The sequence below is a fragment of the Syngnathus acus genome, chromosome 5 (assembly GCF_901709675.1).
Source record: "Syngnathus acus chromosome 5, fSynAcu1.2, whole genome shotgun sequence".
Lineage (NCBI taxonomy): Eukaryota > Metazoa > Chordata > Actinopteri > Syngnathiformes > Syngnathidae > Syngnathus > Syngnathus acus.
In genome coordinates, this window is record NC_051091.1 from 6224123 (window position 1) to 6241765 (window position 17643).

A 17643-nucleotide genomic window follows, 5' to 3' on the forward strand; every position below is an offset into this window, starting at 1 on the left:
GGAATAATATGACTGGTGATATGGCTGTGAAGTTTGCCGATTTTACCTTTGGTTACCTGCCTTTGTGTGTGTGTGTGGGAGGGGGGTTAAGCAGTCTGCTCTACATCTCATCTTGATACCTTCTTCTCTGGTACATGATTACTAAGATCAACATGCCCCTGTCCCCTCCTTACATCCAATTACAAAAGTGTTGGCAACAAATCTGAATGAGATTTTTAATCAAAACATATGAACAAGTCAACCAACATAAGTCATGTTTGATTAGATGGATGAAATGATAAAATTACTAACTTGCCAACTTCCATCCAAATTTTCAGCAAGACTTTTAAGACCGGAGAACATTTACCGGTTCCTTTACATGTCTCTATTACACTAAGATGTGGTTACAAAACAGAAATCTCAACGCACATCCCCCTACAACCATCCACGCTTTCCCAGTATGCAAACAAATTAAAGTTAAAAGTGTCAGTTTTGTTAACATAGCTTACATTATATCCAACTCTATATGTTCAAATTAAAGTATCAGTGTACTATCTTAAATAAGTTGGTAATTACAAAATAAGTGTCAATGCCAGTGGGGTATAGATTTTGTTTTAATCAAGAGCAGACCCTCAATCTCATGCAGCAGGTCGGTTCCTATGCAAGTAAAGAGCAACCTGGGGCAGTCGTATCACTTTTTTGGGTTGTGATGATGAATGTTTGATGATGCAAATCTGAAATCAAATTGAGCGAAACGTTGAATCTGACATGAAAAGTGGCCAAATTAACAGAGGAAACAAATGAAAGAAGGTACCGTGAGCGCCTTTGATTTTCATCCTGTTTTTTGTCTTTAGAATGTTCCTTGATTGAATTTCAAGAAAGCCCCGTATCCTTTCCACCACTTACGGGATCTGCACTGAGCAGTGGAAGATGGCAGCTTGGCTGTTTTAAGCAGTTTCAAGAGTTTAAACCTCCTCCAAATCCTGACCTAAAGTCAGTTCAACACTTCCAAGTGGAAGCAAACATAAATGGCATCAAAGCCAATAGCCCAATTCTTCTAGGTCCGCCTCGCCCGTCTTCAAAACCAAAGCGGTACCAGCTCCTGGAACCTAACCTCAGCGTTTATTAGGAAGAAACACCGCTGTGAAGTATTGTTACTCTTGGCACACAGTCTTAAAGTGCTTGAGAAACAATACAGTTTTAGCATGGAGAGCAACTGTTCTCCCAGTTGTCCCATCCACAGCCAAGGCAAGCACATGTTGCAGGGCATGGTGTGATTTAAGGGGGGGTGGCAGAAAAAAAAGGGGGGGGGGGCTGTGTGAGATGTTAACAGGAAGCGGGCTCTGCAGCGGTTGCTTCACTGGCTTGGCTCAGCTGGCAGTAGCCCGAGCCATTAGGTCCTCTAGCGCCTTGTCTTGATCATTGTTGTGAACCAGTAGCACCTCTTTAATGGCATCCCGCTCAAAGCCCATCTCACCAAATCTTGACATCAGCTCAAGGAACTGCAATGCCTGAGGAGAAGGGAGATGGAAATATTATTTAAGAGCATTTTTCAACATCACACAAATTATCTTGAAATCGTTTTTTTTTTTGTTATCAGACCAGTGTTACAAAAAAAAAAAAAAAAATACTGACCTTTTCTTCAGAGCATTGGTACATCTCTAAACATTCCTCCACTGCACTTGCATCGAAGCCCCGCTCGCAAAGACGTCCGTGGATGAAGAGATAATCCAGAACCTTGGACAACGACAACATGCTCATTATGACAAATATATTGTACGGGACAACATTTTAGCTGGTTCTGTGAGATTTTCTGATCACATGACTATCAGGCAGATTACAATGGAACCCCTCGAGTCAAACAATTTAAAAAGCTCACAAAAATCCCATCCGACAAACCCTGTTCTAAACCGCTTGTCCACATTAGGATCGCGGGTGAGCTGGAGCCAATCCCAGCTGGCTTTGGGTGAGAGGCAGGGTACACCCTGGACTGGTCGCAAGTCAATCGCAAAGCACAGTTATAAATAGTCACACTCACTCCTGTGTAGGCTTGCAAAGGGGAGGGGGGGTTCCCATAAATGTTGATGGAAATTCAATACACCAACTTGAAATCTTTACATGGGAATTGCGCATAATACAACTTTCTATCAGACATTCATGCCAGATAATTCTCCTTGGCAAATGTGTGGGGATGACAGTACCTGAATGGGCTCTCTGCACGTAGCGCCCTGACGTCATATCCGTTGCGGAAAATACTGTCTACCCTCTTCTGATTTGGCGAACTACAACAGCAGTGTATTCACAGTCTCGAGTAAACAGCAGAGTATGAAAGCTTCTGATTTTTATTTTATTTTTTAATTCCAAAAGCAATACAAACAATACCATGAACATTGTTTCAATGTGCATGGTGTCATCCAAATTCAATTCTACAGGTTGGGCCATAATTTTCCATCCGTAGATATTTTCTTTGTTTCTATGGAAACTTAGGGCCCATCTCGAATACAAGAATGTAAATCAGCCCTACATTTAAACTGTGAGCTTTTTTTCTGTTCCTTCATGGAGCCAAAGAAGAAAGCCCAGTAACTTCAACTGCCTGTCCGTCTGTCTTCACCTAACACTAATAATGTCAATACAACTTGAATACACAAAGAACACAATGTCAGACAATTTCTTGTTAAAGCAACAAACCACTGTAGGTTAATTGTCCTTCTTTCCATTAGGCAGTGGATAAATATGAATCGATCAAATATAAATAGCGTCAGGTTATCAGATGCCATTGATATTTGCACTAGTTATGTTTTATAAACGCTGACTAATCAAACAAAGGACAATTAATTTTCAGTGGCGTATTGCTTCAAATAACTAGAAATGTTCAGAGGAACACAATAAATTACCACACGCATTTTACAACGCTAATATTAATGATAGTAAATCTAATAAAACCACAAATTAAAGCCTTTCTCGATTTTCTTACCGGTGTTGTGGAGGACCTACATCTCTGTGGTTTGGGGCAAGTCCTAAAAATACCGCATAGCGACTATGGTAGGGATGAGTCGAGTAATTTGAGTACCTCAATTCCCCAAAAATGCTTTTTTTTTTTTTCCTCCCTCGGGTGCATGATTAATTGGTATTAAGGCAAGTTAAGCCACCCGCAGCAACTAATGTATATGCTTTCATGTGTTTGCACGACAGTAACATGCGGTGAGAAGGCCAACTTCAAAATAAACTCCGATACACATACATTAGTTGTTGCCGGCAACGTATGATAGCTGACATGTCTTGTCTTGCCCATTGGAAGTTGGATAGTTCAGTTTAAGTTTGTAGCAGCTAGCCACTAAATTACATGCGAAGAGCCCATTCTGCGCAAATTAACGCTGAACTTTTGGTTTGGCCCTTCGTAGATTATGTGGCACAAATCAAATGAACAAAACTTTGCTGGCATCCCAATGCAGAATTGATTTGACTAATTTCACTAAAATGTCATCAGCCTCTTAAAATAAAGGCTTCAGTCATTTATGCAGCCATTATCCAGACCACTTCTCCTCACAAGGATCGCGGGTACATCCTTAAACAGATGATCCAATTGAACTGAAATTAATACATAAATTAGAAGGTGGTTCTGGTTTTGAAAAACAAAACGACTCGGACAATTATTTTAGTAGGCTGACGATATATTAATCCGTACAAAATTAGAGGTCAGCCATTGTAACCAAACATATCGTGTGACTTCTGCTTTATTAGCACATTTCACTAAAGACAATCTATTTCGTCCACATAAATGTGAAGGGAGACACAATTGTGTGTGAGTGATGATTGGGCGGTTGGGTCAGACCTGCTCCACATTCTGTCCTTGTCGCTGCATGGCCCGAAGAACACCCTCATAAGAATAACCCATGCCGACAAGGGTCTCCACACATTGGCGCTCGGCAGGGGTCATGCTAAGCAAGGCTCCCCCACATGGCAACCCGGCCGAACCCGACAGCGAGTTCACCTGGGAATCAATATGATAAGAATATCAACAACGTCTATGATGGTACAATTCAGCCACATCCAGTTTCAGTTAGCGGGCGCTCACCTGTTTTGGTCCACCAGCCTTACAGAAGTCGAGCTTCTCAGGGGCAACAATAACTTGGGACTTGGGTTTGATCGGGGGGCTGCCATTTGGTAGGTTCCGTTGCGGAGAAGGCACGAGCGTATTGCGTGAGCTGTACCTCACTGGTTCGGGATCCCCAGAATCTGAAAGTTTGGGAAAACTCAGAGAGCGGATGTTGCAGGGCCTATCCTCCACTTCCAAACCCGATCTGCCATGTTGCCCAACTCTGTCCATATCCATCAAGGCGACCAAGCCGTTGGCTTTATGGCCAGAGACCGTTTTCACGGGAGGGCTGGCATTGGTGGGAGGAGACGGGGTGTTTCCACGTGAAGCTGGCCCTTGCTGGGACCCAACTGGAGGGGATACCGAAGAAGCGGGTTGAGGCTGGCTCTGGAGAATGTTTCGAAGCTCCTCTTTGTCATCCAACGTTTTCAGCTCCAGCTTGTCAAAGGGGTCCTCTTCCCGCTCAAATTCAGCAAGGTTGAGGCCATGTGCCTGAGGAGTGCTGGGCTGGATTTTCCTCGGGCCAACACTCGGGGCAGGCAGAGGAGTGAGTATAGCATCATGACTCAATCCTGCCAAAACAGGGTTCATTGCTGGTGGGGGAGGATCGTTGTCGCCAGCAGCAGATGAGGCTTTCTTCCCTCCACCACCATTCGTGTCCTCAGCCTGAGCCGAGCTTTCTTGATTTTCTGCGTCCTGTTGGGCTACGCCCTCTTCGGCTCGTGCCTCCGCTTCTCGTGCCTCGGCCAGTTCCTCCCCCCAGCGAATACTTAGATTCTCCAGAGAGAAGTCATACTGTTGTCATCACAGAAAGAGGACATGGGTGAGATGAAGGAACACGTTTAGAGTCGTTTTCTACTTTATTTAATATTCAAAAATTTTAAATCACTACACATGTTTTTGAACAGTTCTGGTAGAGGTAACTTTGTGATTACGCATTGAGCATCTGGACAATAGACCAATCAGAGGCCAGTATTTGGTGGTCATTCCCTCGAGCGTAGCAACTGTTGCTACACTCGAGTTGAGAGCAATTGTTCATAGAAACTTCTGAGAACTCCCGGCCTAATCTTAGCTCATAATGACGTAGAGTTCTTACAATGAGTATGAAAAGGGAATCATCAGCTGATGATTGTTTTGTTACATTTTGAGATAACTATGGGCTCATTTGTTGAGTATCTTTTACTTTTGCAATATTTTGAACATTTCACAATGTTCATTTTATGTAAATGAGACATTTACTATTTTTAAAGTGTCGACACTTGACGTAGTGAACCGTTACTGTCGCACATCTCGGAATGTTCCTGAGCAAGTTCTGACTCATTTTTGCTCTGAGTGGTCACGAACTGATTTAAGCCGGTGGTTGGGCCACATCATCAGTGTCACTCTCACAGTAAAGAGAATTACAAACTGATCATCTTTTTCCTCCTTTATACCAACTCGCTTTTGCGTATGTAAAATACTAATACAGAATGAGAGTATGTTTGTGTTGTCAAGTTTTGTTTTGCTAGCGAGCTTCTGACATAGCATCTCTGATAGCACCCTGCCAATATGCCAGGAGTGTGCAATTTAACACCAGAGACACACTTCCCATTCACATTCCTGTTGACAACAATTGTCACAGATTTGTCTGAAAGGAAAAGGTAAATAGAAGTTCTGTCTCGGTATTCCTGTCAGTTTAGTGACAATGTAGTTTGAAAGAGACTGAAAAGATATATTACCTGCGTGTCCACCAAAACAGAGGTACAGTCTGGCAGACAAAATCCAACAGGAAGCCCCACCTTGGCGGGACAGCGAAATTTTTCATTGACCTTGAAGGGAACGTCATCAAGGTAGCAAATAGGTCCTATGTGGGAAAAATACAATGTACATGAGCTAATTGACAAATAATTAAACATGAAAGACTTAAATCCTTACCATTGTTTTGTGCATCCGATAAAGATGTCCTTGTAGCCATTTAGATACTGTACAGGGGAAAAGACACACACACTGTAAGGTTCCCTGAAAAAAGCTGTGGAAGAGTGAATTACACTATTTTGAAGAATAGCAAAAACACATCAAGTGCCAAGAGAGTTACAAAGGGTGGAAGATTTCCATAATAAGTATGGTAAATTACCATGGAAGGTTAGCCAGGGGGATTTGGAAAATACTCCAAATTAGAAACTTGCCAGGGGCAATACAAGAATATCTAACATTTCATGTGAATTAATGCAAAGCTCTGTTCATATTCAAGCATAAAAACAACTTTCATGATTGTTCTGTTACAAGTAGACATCCATGCAAAAAGCACACACTTAAAAATACGCTTATATTCAATGCTTTCATTAAAGAACAAAAACACAATTGTAGAGTTAAATATTACATCTACCACCGATTCAACTAATGAACAAAAACGATCTCCCCCCTCCGGATCCTAATAATACCAACAAAGTGCCAGACATGGGTGTAATGACCATATAAACAATTGTACCTTCATAAAATCTGGTTCCTCAACCACAATGACCCTACCATAAATTTAGTAAATTCCAAATGTATGCACTTTAATTCCCATGGCAAGTTTCCGTCTTCAAATTCACAGAATTTCTCAACCCTATGGGGCACTCCAAATAACCCATTCCTACTCACCCTCTTAACTAGCTTTGCATATTTTTCCACTGCTTTGAAAATTAGCACACATAATCCAAGATTTGGTCATGCAACACAACAATGCCTTAATTAACAGAGACACCATTGTTTATACACGTGCATATATATTCGATACAGTTGATACAGTATACAGAAATAAAAGGCATAACATTAATAGGGGGGTAGGGGCAAAACATTTGAAACTCTTGACACTACGCAGCAGTAATTTCGTTCTGCTTTCAACGTGACTGCAACGGTCACAGAAGATCCTACCATCACATGAGTTAAAGGGTCTTAGAAATGTCTTTATGTAACCATTATAACATCATAATCATGTTCTCGTTTGAAACACTAACAACAGTGATCCTTTACACCGAGTCAAGTTGGACATGTTGGTGACAAAAGCGCTTTTACCGACGTATCACCATAGAAGCCGTGGAATGTTGCTTTTAATTGAATAAAGTGTAACACAAAACTGTTCTTGCAATTCGTGTAATGTTTCGGCAAATGACACTGTTCTCCAACCTTATATCACAAAGTGTGACTCAGAGATAAACGATAACATTAGCCGAAACACCCAAGTTATTGATTAGCAACCGGCTAAGCTATCATACATTTCGCCACTCCAGTCTGAAATCACAAACATCAGCAGTTAGTATAAAGTGACAACTGCTGAATTAAATCTTCGTGGGGACGAGGATATCAAATAAATTGCGAAGAATTAAACGTCTGATGGCTTACGCTTTGGGGGCAAGTCTAAAATCCAAAGCCATTGCTTTCGCAAGTGGCCCGACCCGACTCACACTGTTGCCACCGCCCCGAAACGAAAGATATCAAACAAAGATTGCTCTCACCTTTATCTGCTCCGTCTTGCTGTTACAGATATGACTTTGTTCTAATAAATGTGCTGTCTTAATTAGAATTATAGTCCAGTGTTTTTTATTTGTTTTGAAATATCTTTCCTTTTCTGCCGAGGGACGCCATCTTGATTTGTCAGGCTCCCTTCCACTGGTTCCTGTCTGACGTCACTCAGCCGTCACACGGCAGGTATTTTTTTCAGCTTCCGTGTCTTCTTCGGCTTTACTAATAGCGGTTGCAAAACATTGGAGGGGAGCGTAGTTCTGCCATCATTTGGTCGCCAGTATGAACTGCGTCTACGGTCTTTTCAGTGCATATTCATATACAAAGTTGCGCACCAAATATTTTCTTTTTTAACAATCTACATTGACATGTTTTTTGAAATTTGATTTGATGCATAAAATAGCCACCCATCCATGCCTGCTCAATTCATTCTAAATGGTGGTTTGGTGGCAAAGATATGCTTGCAATATCTCAGTGAAGAAGCTATTTGAGAAAATATTTTTAGCAAGGAAGTAGATGAACAAGAGGCCTAATAAAAATGCGATGTGAACGTGGGCCATGGGTTTTAACACCTGTGATTTAGAGCGTTCAGTGTCAAAGCCGTGTATGTAGCCATGCATGTTGGAAATGTGCGATAACATACAAACTCCATACATGTGACAACTGAGGTTCATTCATTGAACATCAGCAAACGCGTAACTCTTTTCCATGGCGTTGCCTTTAAGAAACACGTGAAATAAAAACTTAATTCAAAATGTGAAGTCAGTAAATAATTTACAAAATATAAATAACGGATTTACAAGACGATATCGTCACAGCGACTTTAGAATACCATTTAAACATTACACCGCTTGTTCAAACAATCCGTGTTCAGCATCGAGTGCGCGCACGCAAATCACGTCGATGACGCACCGCAGACACGCGCAATGGTAACCGGAAGCATAGTTGAGAGGAAAATAAAAAATCGATCAAAACCCCCAGTTGGTCTTGAGGGTGATTCTCACCTTCTGTCATTTCCACGGCATAGCTTCGCATTTGATAGCCCTTAACACCCCCGCCATCAGAGAGGACGGTAGCGAGAAGAAATAACTGCCCCGTTTGACCGAAGTTGCTCGCTAACTGGTTTAGCTGACGTGGGGAGAAGTTGAGACAGCCAGAGAGCAGAGACAAACACAAACAAGCTGGGATCAGCGGAGCGCCTGTCCGAAACGAACCAGCTGCACGGGCACATGTCACGGAGTGCGACTTTGCTTTTCCCGAGCCCAAGAATGATCCACGGGAGACGGTGACTTCCACTGAAACGAGCTCCATGTAGACTGTCAACAGTGGCAACACAAAGAATTTCGGCAGCACAACACGAGGATCATCCGTAAGCAGGAGAATAACATCCACGGCTCATGTCACCACCGCCCTGTGTCACTTTGGCCGGCAAGCACTACCAATGACTTTGTTCTCCGGTTCTCTGCTGTAACCAAATTTACATTGCAACAACACAGGTAAACAAGTGTCTTCCTAATGTGGCTTTTTATTTACATCAGAGAACCAATCAAAGACCTTCGATAGCTTTACAGAGTATGATAGTGTAACGTGTGAAATTGTTGCTTATTTTGCCATCAAGTATTTGTTTCTCACTAGCGTGCCATAGCTCGGCGTTTCCCAAGGCAACATGTCACAGCACCCCAAACAATAATGGAACAAAAAGTACGAAATGATTTCATGTGATGGTTGAGAAAGGATTGATCATTCTGCCTGTCACAATAGGACGCTGGTACCATGGTTGAAAATCACTGCTTCATAATAATGTAAAAAATTCAGAAACATAAAATGGCCCCAACATAAGCTTGTTTTGGTCTTGTTCACACGGTCCTCTATTCTTTCAGAAGTGGGATCGGCATGGCCCATCAGGCAACCCCGAGCTCTCAGAAGGCCCTGATGATGGAGTTGAAGTCACTTCAGGAGCAGCCTGTGGAAGGCTTCCGCATCACTCTGGTTCAGGAGTCGGATCTCTACAACTGGGAGGTGGCCATCTTTGGGCCTCCGAACACCCTGTATGAGGGCGGCTACTTTAAGGTAAGGGAACATTTGTGTCTACTGGTATGGGCTAGCTGCTAACATGTCTGCCGCACAGGCGTGAGTGCTTGTTCTTGTCTCAACAAGTTTGCACCAGCACCTGAGGAGCGCAGTGCTCGTATCTTAGCTACTGCAAAAAGGAATGCTTTGGTTCTAACGCAGCTCTCATGGAGTTGCAATCGGCACGGCTGCATGTCATGTCATTTGCGGCATTCAGCAGCACTTGTAATAACAATTGCTCTTCCAGGCTCACATCAAGTTCCCAGTGGACTACCCGTATTTACCACCAACCTTCCGTTTCATCACCAAGATGTGGCACCCAAACATTTATGAGGTATTCTTCTTACATGTGTTCTGGCCTTCTTGGTATACTTCATGTGGGCCCTCTTGTTTTGCCTCAGAATGGCGACGTGTGCATCTCCATCCTGCATCCTCCAGTCGACGATCCACAGAGCGGAGAGCTGCCGTCAGAAAGATGGAATCCAACCCAGAATGTCAGGTAAAGGAGATTTCCTTGAACAGTGTCATATTAAAGTTATTATTTTTGTTTGTATTATTGACTTACGTTTGTTTGCATGTTTTTCTTTTGAATAGGACCATCCTTCTTAGCGTCATCTCTCTACTCAATGAGCCAAATACGTTTTCCCCTGCGAACGTGGACGCTTCAGTCATGTTTCGAAGGTGGAGAGACAGCAAAGGCAAGGACAAAGAGTACGCGGAGATTATCAGGCAAGGTTGCATGTACACGATTCAACCATATTCTGACCTGCTGCGATATTGAAGACCTGAGAGTAACTTGCTTGTCATGCAATCGCAGAAAACAAGTGATGTCCACAGCGGCCGACGCCGACCGAGACGGCGTTAAAGTTCCGACCACGCTGGCGGAATACTGCGTCCAGACCAGGGTACCCTCCCAGGACAGTAGCTCGGACCTTCTCTACGATGACCTTTACGACGACGACATGGAGGAGGACGAGGAGGACGACGACGAGAGCGAGATGGAGTCTATAGGCGAAGCCGGAGCGGTCGGTTCCGTGGAGGACGGCGGGACGTCTAACAGGTGTTACGACGACCAGGATGACTCTGGCAACGAAGAGTCATGATCTGGATCTGCACGACTGTCCGCATCCCCTGCCTCATTTAGTGTGTGTGTGTGCGTGAGTGTGAGCGCGTACACAGTGGGGCCAAAAGTCTACTGCCAAAAATTTTTCATCAACTATTAAACAGTCAAATAACGTCCCCCCAATAGTTTTCACTAAAAAGTTTGTCGTCGAGTCACCGTTTGCCTTAATTACAGCTTGCACTTGGTCTGGTACAAATGTATTGCAGAACCGATTTGGCGTTGCTTCTATCCACCTCCTGGTAGTGTTTATGATTTTTAGATTATACTAAGATGAAAACATCATGGCATCTAATCAGTCTTGCAATTGAGACTACATCTTCTAAAGATGTGAAATGACTATTTTGTTTGAAAAACTCTTATCGTGGAAAAGCGGCTTCCAATTTGTGCGCTTACTGACTTCATTAGGCAAATGCTCTGCCCTCAAAATAAGACAATAAGGCTCAGTTTTGACTGACTGTCGAGAGGTATTTTACTGAATAATTATTGTGGTGTAGAACTGCATTGTATTTCCGATACAGGGTGTCCCAAAATTCATCATACACTAAATGTTTTTCTATTTCATTTCAGGTATCATTCGAACTAAGCTGACAAAAATGGCTTTGCATGTCCGAATGATGCCTGGGGGGGGGGGAAACAAAACAGACATATGGTGAATTTTGCGACACCTTGCCTATTGTACCGCTCATGTAGCTAAATGAGGTAGCCAAAACTGTGTCAAATGAGCACTATTGTCTTTTCAAATGAATATTTTTTGATACAGCGCCTCATCATATTTTTGTATTTACCGTGCAGGCATAGGAGGTCAGTTGCATCATTGTCAAAGTTCTGACTGACATTGCTGCCAATTTAGTCACTCTTCGCATTTGATAAATGATGAAAATAACGGCCCGCTCGCATTCTCTCGGGCCCCACTGTTTGCTGTCTGCCTGCCGTAGTGTTGACCACCCTCCATCTTACTCGTCACTTTTTGTAATGTCCTCCTAGGCGTGTGTGGATTTTTCAAGGAATGAGGATGGACAGCGAAACTGCAAACGACTCCTTTACGAGGAGACCGCTATCTTGCTGGCATCTGCCTTTTCCATGCTAGAGTGTGTTGACACAAGGCTACGCTGTGCCCCGTCCATCACCACTGATCCCTCAAAAGGGGGTGAGCGAGCTGAAGACTTTTCTCAGCAAGCCTCTCTGCCTCTCTGCCTCTCAAACCTCAGGGCCTCTAAAGACTTTCTCTGAGAGTGGAAAAAGCAACAAGGGACGACTGTCACCCGGTTTTCTTTATTGTAATGTTTTCCGAGGGCAAACGGTCGCCTTCGATCCCACAGCAGGATTGTTTACAAGTGTTGATGTTGGTCCCCACTCAAGCTTCATTTTGCCCTCAAATCACCCAAATCCACTCAAGCTGAGGATATTTTTTTCTCCAGAGGTTGCTCACGATGTTACTGACGTAAAAATGTTACACTTTCACACCCTGACACTTTTATGCTTAGTACCGTGCCACACCGCAGTCGAGTTTGTCGCCTGTCGATCGAGACAGTAGTCAAAATGCAGCTTGGTTTGTATTTGAATGACAACGTCAACGTGTGATGTGTGCACTTGGGTTCACGGCCGGTGTTGAATTGGACGCTGGCGGGGTTTTTGATTAGGTTTGCTCACGAGACTTTTTCTGTGTTTGCGGTGCAGGAGAATTTTAAAATGTGTTCACAGGTATTTAGAATATCTGGGTGGATTTTATGCCAAGGAATTGAAGTACAGCTGAATATATATATTTTTTTTAATTAAAGCGGAGTAGCAGATTTCCACGCGGTTTAAAGAAACGCAGGTTGATTTGAATGTGAAACCAAAGGAGTGAATCGTTCGCTCCTGTGCTATGGAAACTCTCCGCGACAAAAAGCTCAAACGTGGGTCACGAATAGAACAGATTTTGTGACATTGCCTGACATTTTCTTGTGTACTCTCCCTCATTTGGTGTTTTATTTTTCCTTTCGTGATGAGAACATTTGATGTATCTCGTGTGTCTATCGAATGTGAAGCTATCCTACCATCACTTGCACATCCTGATTCGGTCTTGAAATGACTCAAGCAACTATGAGGATAATGTCATGAAAGTGAAGTGGCCAATTGGGATTCTAGGATCCATTATGTTCGTGGTTTCTGGAAAACCGCACCATTTTTCCTAATTTCATCAAAATAAATCTGAGTCTGCAATGCTGATCAATCATAAGTCTATGACCACATCGATCAATCAGTCCATCACTGCTGTACTCCATTATCCATTTCCTATTGATGGATAATTGAATGAATCCCAAACTCCTGTTTCACAGACAAAATGGGTTAATCACGTACTTCATTAATGTAGGATAAACCCACCCCAACTGACACAATCTGAGATCCTGATGAGGCTGTCATCTGATTTCTCAGCACCTATCGAACTGCATCTTTGAGTGTGTCCAAATCTATTGATGTTAAATGCTGTATGCGTTGGGTTTTTTCTTTTTTTTTTTTGTCCACTAGTGTGCTATTGTTATTGAGGATGCAAGTGTCACTGATAAAAGATTTCATTGTAAACAAAATGCCACTGGTTTTGTTTGTGGCCAGATAGTTTTGCTTTGAGCCCACAAGTCATATAAATACACTACACGAGTTGTTGGTTTCCGAGGGGTTGAAATAAGGGTTGACTTGAGGCACAGTTGCCATGGTAACATTTGGAATTCATCAATAAACCAGTATGCTATCACAAGCCGGTAAATGGTTTTTAACTTTGTGAGGATGTTGAAAATAATAAATATATGTATTATATTATTACCCGCAACCCCCGTGGGGACAAAGTGGTACAGGAAATGGATGGATATAATAAAGCTAATTTGTGCAAAAAAGGAAATATAATGATTGGACAGACCCTTGCACACAGCTGAGTAAGCGCTGCCAGTAGAACTAGCACAAAAACAGCAGTGAAATCCTAATGGTGCAATTTTTATACTAATTAATTAAAGTACATTTGACATGATGACATTAAAAAACATGCTCCAGCAATGTAGAATACCAGAACACAAGAAGATCTGCTCAGGTATGATCTTAGCAATTGTTTATTTGATTTTCTATGGCCTATAAATGTTTTTTAAATCACTTTCATTGTCTTAAACTCTTAGTTAGAGAGGCTATTGATATTACATTTCGACTCATGTACAAATTTGCCATGGGAAGGGGACTCGACTCCATTGGAAAGTGAGAGCACATTGTATTTGCCAATCCCACTGGACGAAGGACTGTTGAGTGAAGTTACTTGACGTTGCGACTGTAGAACTGCTAGTGTCACTGCTGAGCTTCTAAGTATCTGTGAGCTGCTCTCAGGGTGTCCTGCATGTCTTTGTGCTGGGCTAGAGTACAGGCGTCGTCCAACCGGACCCAGCGGTAGCTCTGGTGCTCATTGGATAAAGTGACCTCCGTCCCCGGGTCCCGGAGCTCGGCAAGCCAGTAAAGCACCTCCTTGGGTCGGCCTCTTACCTCGTAGTGCAGCTCCTTCAGGAAGCCCTCCATGACTTGAAGGTCCTCTGCGCTAAAGCCCGCCTCTTCCTTGGTTTCTCTAAGAGCGGTGGTGAGGTCATCCTCACCTGGGTCCACATGGCCTGGTGGTAAACTAATTAGTTGCATTTGAACTGAGGAATTCAAGAAAATTTCAAAACATGTTTGGGTTGTCATTAGATTCCCCCGACATTTCACAGAGAAGTCAGTTTTTAAGAGTGCAATATGGTTGACGACCACATAACGAGGGCAAAGCATGTTTTAATTTTACCTTTTGGTGGGGTCCAGTGGTGCTGTCCATATGAGGTCTGCAAGAGGAGGTACTGAATGTTGTCTGGTGGAGGAGGACAACTAGCAAGACGTCGAAAGACAATGAAGCCACAGGCTCGCAGCGCCATCTTGTGGGAGAGAGGAAACAAATCTATTAAATATTTACACAAAATAATAATAACCAAAAACGTCAACAACTGATACTACTACCACTTATTACTTGGACTGTACAGTAAATTTGCAAGAATACATTTAACGAGGGAAGATCCTGCATTTTGGCAGGAAATATGGCCTTCGAGTGGCAATAGCATAAACGTGCTAATCTAAAATAGAAAAGCTTTGAGATAAAATATAATCACAGAATGTTCAGAAATTCAAAAGCTAATTTAATTACACGTGGCAAACCGCAATAATTTATTTTGTATTCGTAAAAGGTAGATTTGTAATCATGTTTCTCGTTATGTGTCTGATAAATGAGCCTGTTGCACTGGAAGTGTTGGAGCTTCTTTGGTGTTATGCACATTGCATACTTGTAATGGATATGCAGCAAATTATATTAGAAGAAAAAAAAACAAGAACGGAATAATGGAACATACGGTTCATCTACCAGAGTTTACCTTGTCGTAGCTTGTTTCTTGCGAACTTGAAAACACGGCGCACGGGTACGCCCCGAAAACAGTCCGGACTGGTATTAAAACATGTAAAAGGTTCTGCTTTTAAAAAAGCGTCTAAAAACAAACACGTTTGATGTGTTTCTTTCCTGACAAAAATAATAGATATTATATTAAGATAAAATTCAGTCTGTTCTATGCACACCAATGTTTTTTTCGGGTAAATTTGAGTGAGTCAGTTTAAAATTACTAATTTGAAAACAAATCTGTTTAAATTGCTACAGGCCAAAGTTGGCTCAAGAAAGATTAGACTGAAATATTGTTTTGCAAATTTAATTGACTAAGTTGTCCACATTGAATCGGGCAAAATTACTGGCATAAAATGCCTAAAAAATATCTAAATCATTACGGGTAATAAGTAATAAGTGTTTTTAAGTGTCATTATTGTTACGGTTATCATAAAGTGCAGATCACCTTAAGACTGCTTATAGTTGATCTTAACGAAAAATTATGATAATCATCATCATCATCCTATAATACAATATGTCCCTGACTTTTCATCTACAAATTCAACCGCTAAAGCTGTTGCGCATGGAGGAAACAGGAGAGTGATACAGAGTGTTGATAAGTGCCACTGAAAGCAGCGTGTGTCTGAAGATAACAAATATGGGGCCTCCTTCCCACGCAGTGTGGAGTTGTCAGCCATATATTTCCTCGGCTTGGCACGCAGGACACGGAGGAGCTGCTGAAGTAGAAGGTAAAAGCATGTATTTTTATTCTCAAGCAAAAAAAATCTGGTTAGACATATGAACTGGTACACTGTATGTTGGCATAACATGTTTGAATGTGGAGTGACTGACGTAGTGGTTCATTGAACTAACTCTCATGTGTGGGTTTGGCTCCCACTCGTTTCGATCAATTGTAACTTACTGAGATGCAGTCTGAGCCTTATGCTCCCATGACCCTGAACAGAATAAGCTGTAAAGAAAATAGTCACTTGAACATAGGGTTTTCTGAAAAACACCACTTTCTGCAGGATGATCTGCTGAAGAGGTAATCCTTTTGTAGACCAAATCACATTGTAAGTTCTTGCTCTTTCCCTCATCTAATGTAATTCATCTGACAATTTGGCTGGAGGCTTCCTTACATGTGACTTTCTCTCCTACTACTGTGTTTAAACAGCCTGCACTGAAGCGCTCATTATTCCACTACATGAATTGTTCTTGGGGTCAGATTCCACTGCAGGAAGATATTTATAGAATAATGTCACAAAGACTGCACATGAAGATGAGTCTGATAGTAGTTTGGGATGGAAGGATGACAGAATGTGGTATACTTGTCTCTATAATGTAGGTCAATATTTGTGATGTCTCCATAGTGGAGTTATTTTCTATTTGAGTTTGGGGGTGCTCACATTTTCCAAAGGGGCACTTTGAGCACTGTTCTAAATACTGTTCTAAAATATGACATCTGCCAAATTTCACAGTGCCATGGAGCAGACGGAGCCACTAGAGGGGCGTTATTTTGTGGGGAAGAAAGACGACTTGATTCAAGCAAAGCGCACTTTCAAAACACTAGATGATCGGGATGTACTGATCATCTACCATCAAGGATGCTTCTATGCTCTGGACTATTACTGCTATCGTGAGTACACTTTTTGCAGGGCTGAAGTCTACCAAGTTGCTTTAGAGATGTCATTGCAAAGTCTGATACAGTAATAAATATCATTTATAGTCAAAATTGCAAATAATATATAACTATTATACTATAACAAGTATTGTGTTGTTGCTGCAATGGATTGATTATTAACCCTGCCTAACAGATGCTGGTGGAAAGCTGGAAACTGGAGATATTGAGGTGAGACTTGGAGCTGAATTGTTTCAGATAAAACCAGAATGTGATGTGTATTTCATTTGCCTCATCTGTAAAAACGCATTTCATGTTTTTTTTCACCGCACAGGAATTAGGTGGCACGCTGTGCATAATTTGTCCCAAACACAAGTACAAGATTTCCCTCGCCAAAGGGGAAGGTTTATCCAAGACCATAGACAAGACCAAAAACCCACCAATGCCCAAATGGTTCTCAAAAGGAGTAAAGCAGCGGGTCCACACAGTGACGGAAACCAATGGGGACGTCTATGTGGAGCTCTCTACGATGCCTGGATGGGTTGAGTCAGACTACTTCCAAGGACAGGAGGGCAAAGAGAAAAGGGCCAAAGCTGAGGCTGAGGCTGATTCCTATGAGGGGACGGACTCTTCCTAATGGATGAGGAAACATTACATCACATCACCTATGCATGGGGCCCAGTTAACCAATAAGTAGCCTGATAATTGACACAAAAAATGGACAAAAAACACAATTACGTAAATTGTTTTCACCGTCGCGTGACTAAAATTGTAATAAAAGAGTCAGTCTTTCTCATTGGCTTGTTATTACACAGTGTAAAGCTAGCTTGCTTGATGCAACTTCATTTTTTTCCTTCTATACACAATGC

General features: G+C 42.2%; 4 protein-coding genes and 1 long non-coding RNA gene across 11 annotated transcripts; 2 read left to right on the plus strand and 3 right to left on the minus strand.

The window, feature by feature from the left end:
• Positions 1-190: 190 nt before the first annotated feature.
• On the minus strand, positions 191-7734 carry ubap1 (ubiquitin associated protein 1). Of its 2 annotated transcripts, XM_037251811.1 has the most exons (7): positions 7552-7732; positions 5990-6036; positions 5794-5918; positions 4055-4870; positions 3812-3970; positions 1615-1716; positions 191-1490 (listed from the first exon to the last, which is right to left on the minus strand). In XM_037251811.1, the coding sequence occupies exons 2-7, from the start codon at positions 6027-6029 to the stop codon at positions 1350-1352; spliced, it is 1383 nt and encodes a 460-aa protein (XP_037107706.1). In that variant the 5' UTR covers positions 6030-6036; positions 7552-7732; the 3' UTR covers positions 191-1349. The 2 variants fall into 2 exon arrangements, with proteins under 2 accessions (XP_037107706.1, XP_037107707.1); XM_037251812.1 differs by lacking the exons at positions 191-1490; positions 1615-1716 and adding an exon at positions 2242-3528 and having other exon boundaries at positions 3758-3970; positions 7552-7734.
• A 719-nt stretch (positions 7735-8453) lies between these two features.
• ube2r2 (ubiquitin-conjugating enzyme E2R 2) lies at positions 8454-13485 on the plus strand. 2 transcript variants are annotated; one of them, XM_037252684.1, is made up of 6 exons: positions 8454-8927; positions 9439-9628; positions 9876-9962; positions 10030-10127; positions 10223-10357; positions 10446-13485. In XM_037252684.1, exons 2-6 carry the CDS (start codon positions 9452-9454, stop codon positions 10729-10731), a joined length of 783 nt encoding a protein of 260 aa, XP_037108579.1. In that variant the 5' UTR covers positions 8454-8927; positions 9439-9451; the 3' UTR covers positions 10732-13485. The 2 variants fall into 2 exon arrangements, with proteins under 2 accessions (XP_037108579.1, XP_037108578.1); XM_037252683.1 differs by having other exon boundaries at positions 8456-9054.
• LOC119123522 lies at positions 9251-10325 on the minus strand. The gene is made up of 2 exons (XR_005098095.1): positions 10194-10325; positions 9251-10089 (listed from the first exon to the last, which is right to left on the minus strand). It is a non-coding gene; the product is annotated as an uncharacterized LOC119123522 (long non-coding RNA).
• Positions 13486-13815: 330 nt separating the features above from the next.
• On the minus strand, positions 13816-15261 carry nudt2 (nudix (nucleoside diphosphate linked moiety X)-type motif 2). 4 transcript variants are annotated; one of them, XM_037252689.1, is made up of 3 exons: positions 15155-15261; positions 14539-14665; positions 13816-14371 (listed from the first exon to the last, which is right to left on the minus strand). In XM_037252689.1, the coding sequence occupies exons 2-3, from the start codon at positions 14663-14665 to the stop codon at positions 14058-14060; spliced, it is 441 nt and encodes a 146-aa protein (XP_037108584.1). In that variant the 5' UTR covers positions 15155-15261; the 3' UTR covers positions 13816-14057. The 4 variants fall into 4 exon arrangements, with proteins under 4 accessions (XP_037108584.1, XP_037108586.1, XP_037108582.1 ...); XM_037252691.1 differs by having other exon boundaries at positions 13816-14356; positions 15134-15228; XM_037252687.1 differs by having other exon boundaries at positions 15134-15226.
• Positions 15262-15809: 548 nt separating this feature from the next.
• On the plus strand, positions 15810-17566 carry rfesd (Rieske (Fe-S) domain containing). Of its 2 annotated transcripts, none has more exons than XM_037252685.1 (4): positions 15810-15905; positions 16635-16792; positions 16971-17005; positions 17109-17566. In XM_037252685.1, the coding sequence occupies exons 2-4, from the start codon at positions 16639-16641 to the stop codon at positions 17409-17411; spliced, it is 492 nt and encodes a 163-aa protein (XP_037108580.1). In that variant the 5' UTR covers positions 15810-15905; positions 16635-16638; the 3' UTR covers positions 17412-17566. The 2 variants fall into 2 exon arrangements, with proteins under 2 accessions (XP_037108580.1, XP_037108581.1); XM_037252686.1 differs by lacking the exon at positions 15810-15905 and adding an exon at positions 16205-16229.
• The last annotated feature ends 77 nt before the right edge of the window (positions 17567-17643 follow it).

Excerpts from the sequence above, each read along its gene's own strand:
- ubap1 (XM_037251811.1), bottom strand. The coding sequence starts at position 6,029 with ATGGCTACAAGGACATCTTTATCGGATGCACAAAACAATG. Across the intron at positions 4,871-5,793 it reads CTGTTTTGGTGGACACGCAG|TATGACTTCTCTCTGGAGAA; the intron begins GTAATATATCTT and ends TGATGACAACAG. Across the intron at positions 1,717-3,811 it reads AAGGACAGAATGTGGAGCAG|GTTCTGGATTATCTCTTCAT; the intron begins GTCTGACCCAAC and ends TCGTTGTCCAAG.
- nudt2 (XM_037252689.1), bottom strand. The coding sequence starts at position 14,665 with ATGGCGCTGCGAGCCTGTGGCTTCATTGTCTTTCGACGTCTTGCTAGT. Across the intron at positions 14,372-14,538 it reads CCACTGGACCCCACCAAAAG|GCCATGTGGACCCAGGTGAG; the intron begins GTAAAATTAAAA and ends GTTTACCACCAG.
- ube2r2 (XM_037252684.1), top strand. The coding sequence starts at position 9,452 with ATGGCCCATCAGGCAACCCCGAGCTCTCAGAAGGCCCTGATGATGGAG. Across the intron at positions 9,629-9,875 it reads ATGAGGGCGGCTACTTTAAG|GCTCACATCAAGTTCCCAGT; the intron begins GTAAGGGAACAT and ends TTGCTCTTCCAG. Across the intron at positions 9,963-10,029 it reads GGCACCCAAACATTTATGAG|AATGGCGACGTGTGCATCTC; the intron begins GTATTCTTCTTA and ends GTTTTGCCTCAG.
- rfesd (XM_037252685.1), top strand. The coding sequence starts at position 16,639 with ATGGAGCAGACGGAGCCACTAGAGGGGCGTTATTTTGTGGGGAAGAAA. Across the intron at positions 16,793-16,970 it reads TCTGGACTATTACTGCTATC|ATGCTGGTGGAAAGCTGGAA; the intron begins GTGAGTACACTT and ends CCTGCCTAACAG. Across the intron at positions 17,006-17,108 it reads TGGAAACTGGAGATATTGAG|GAATTAGGTGGCACGCTGTG; the intron begins GTGAGACTTGGA and ends TTCACCGCACAG.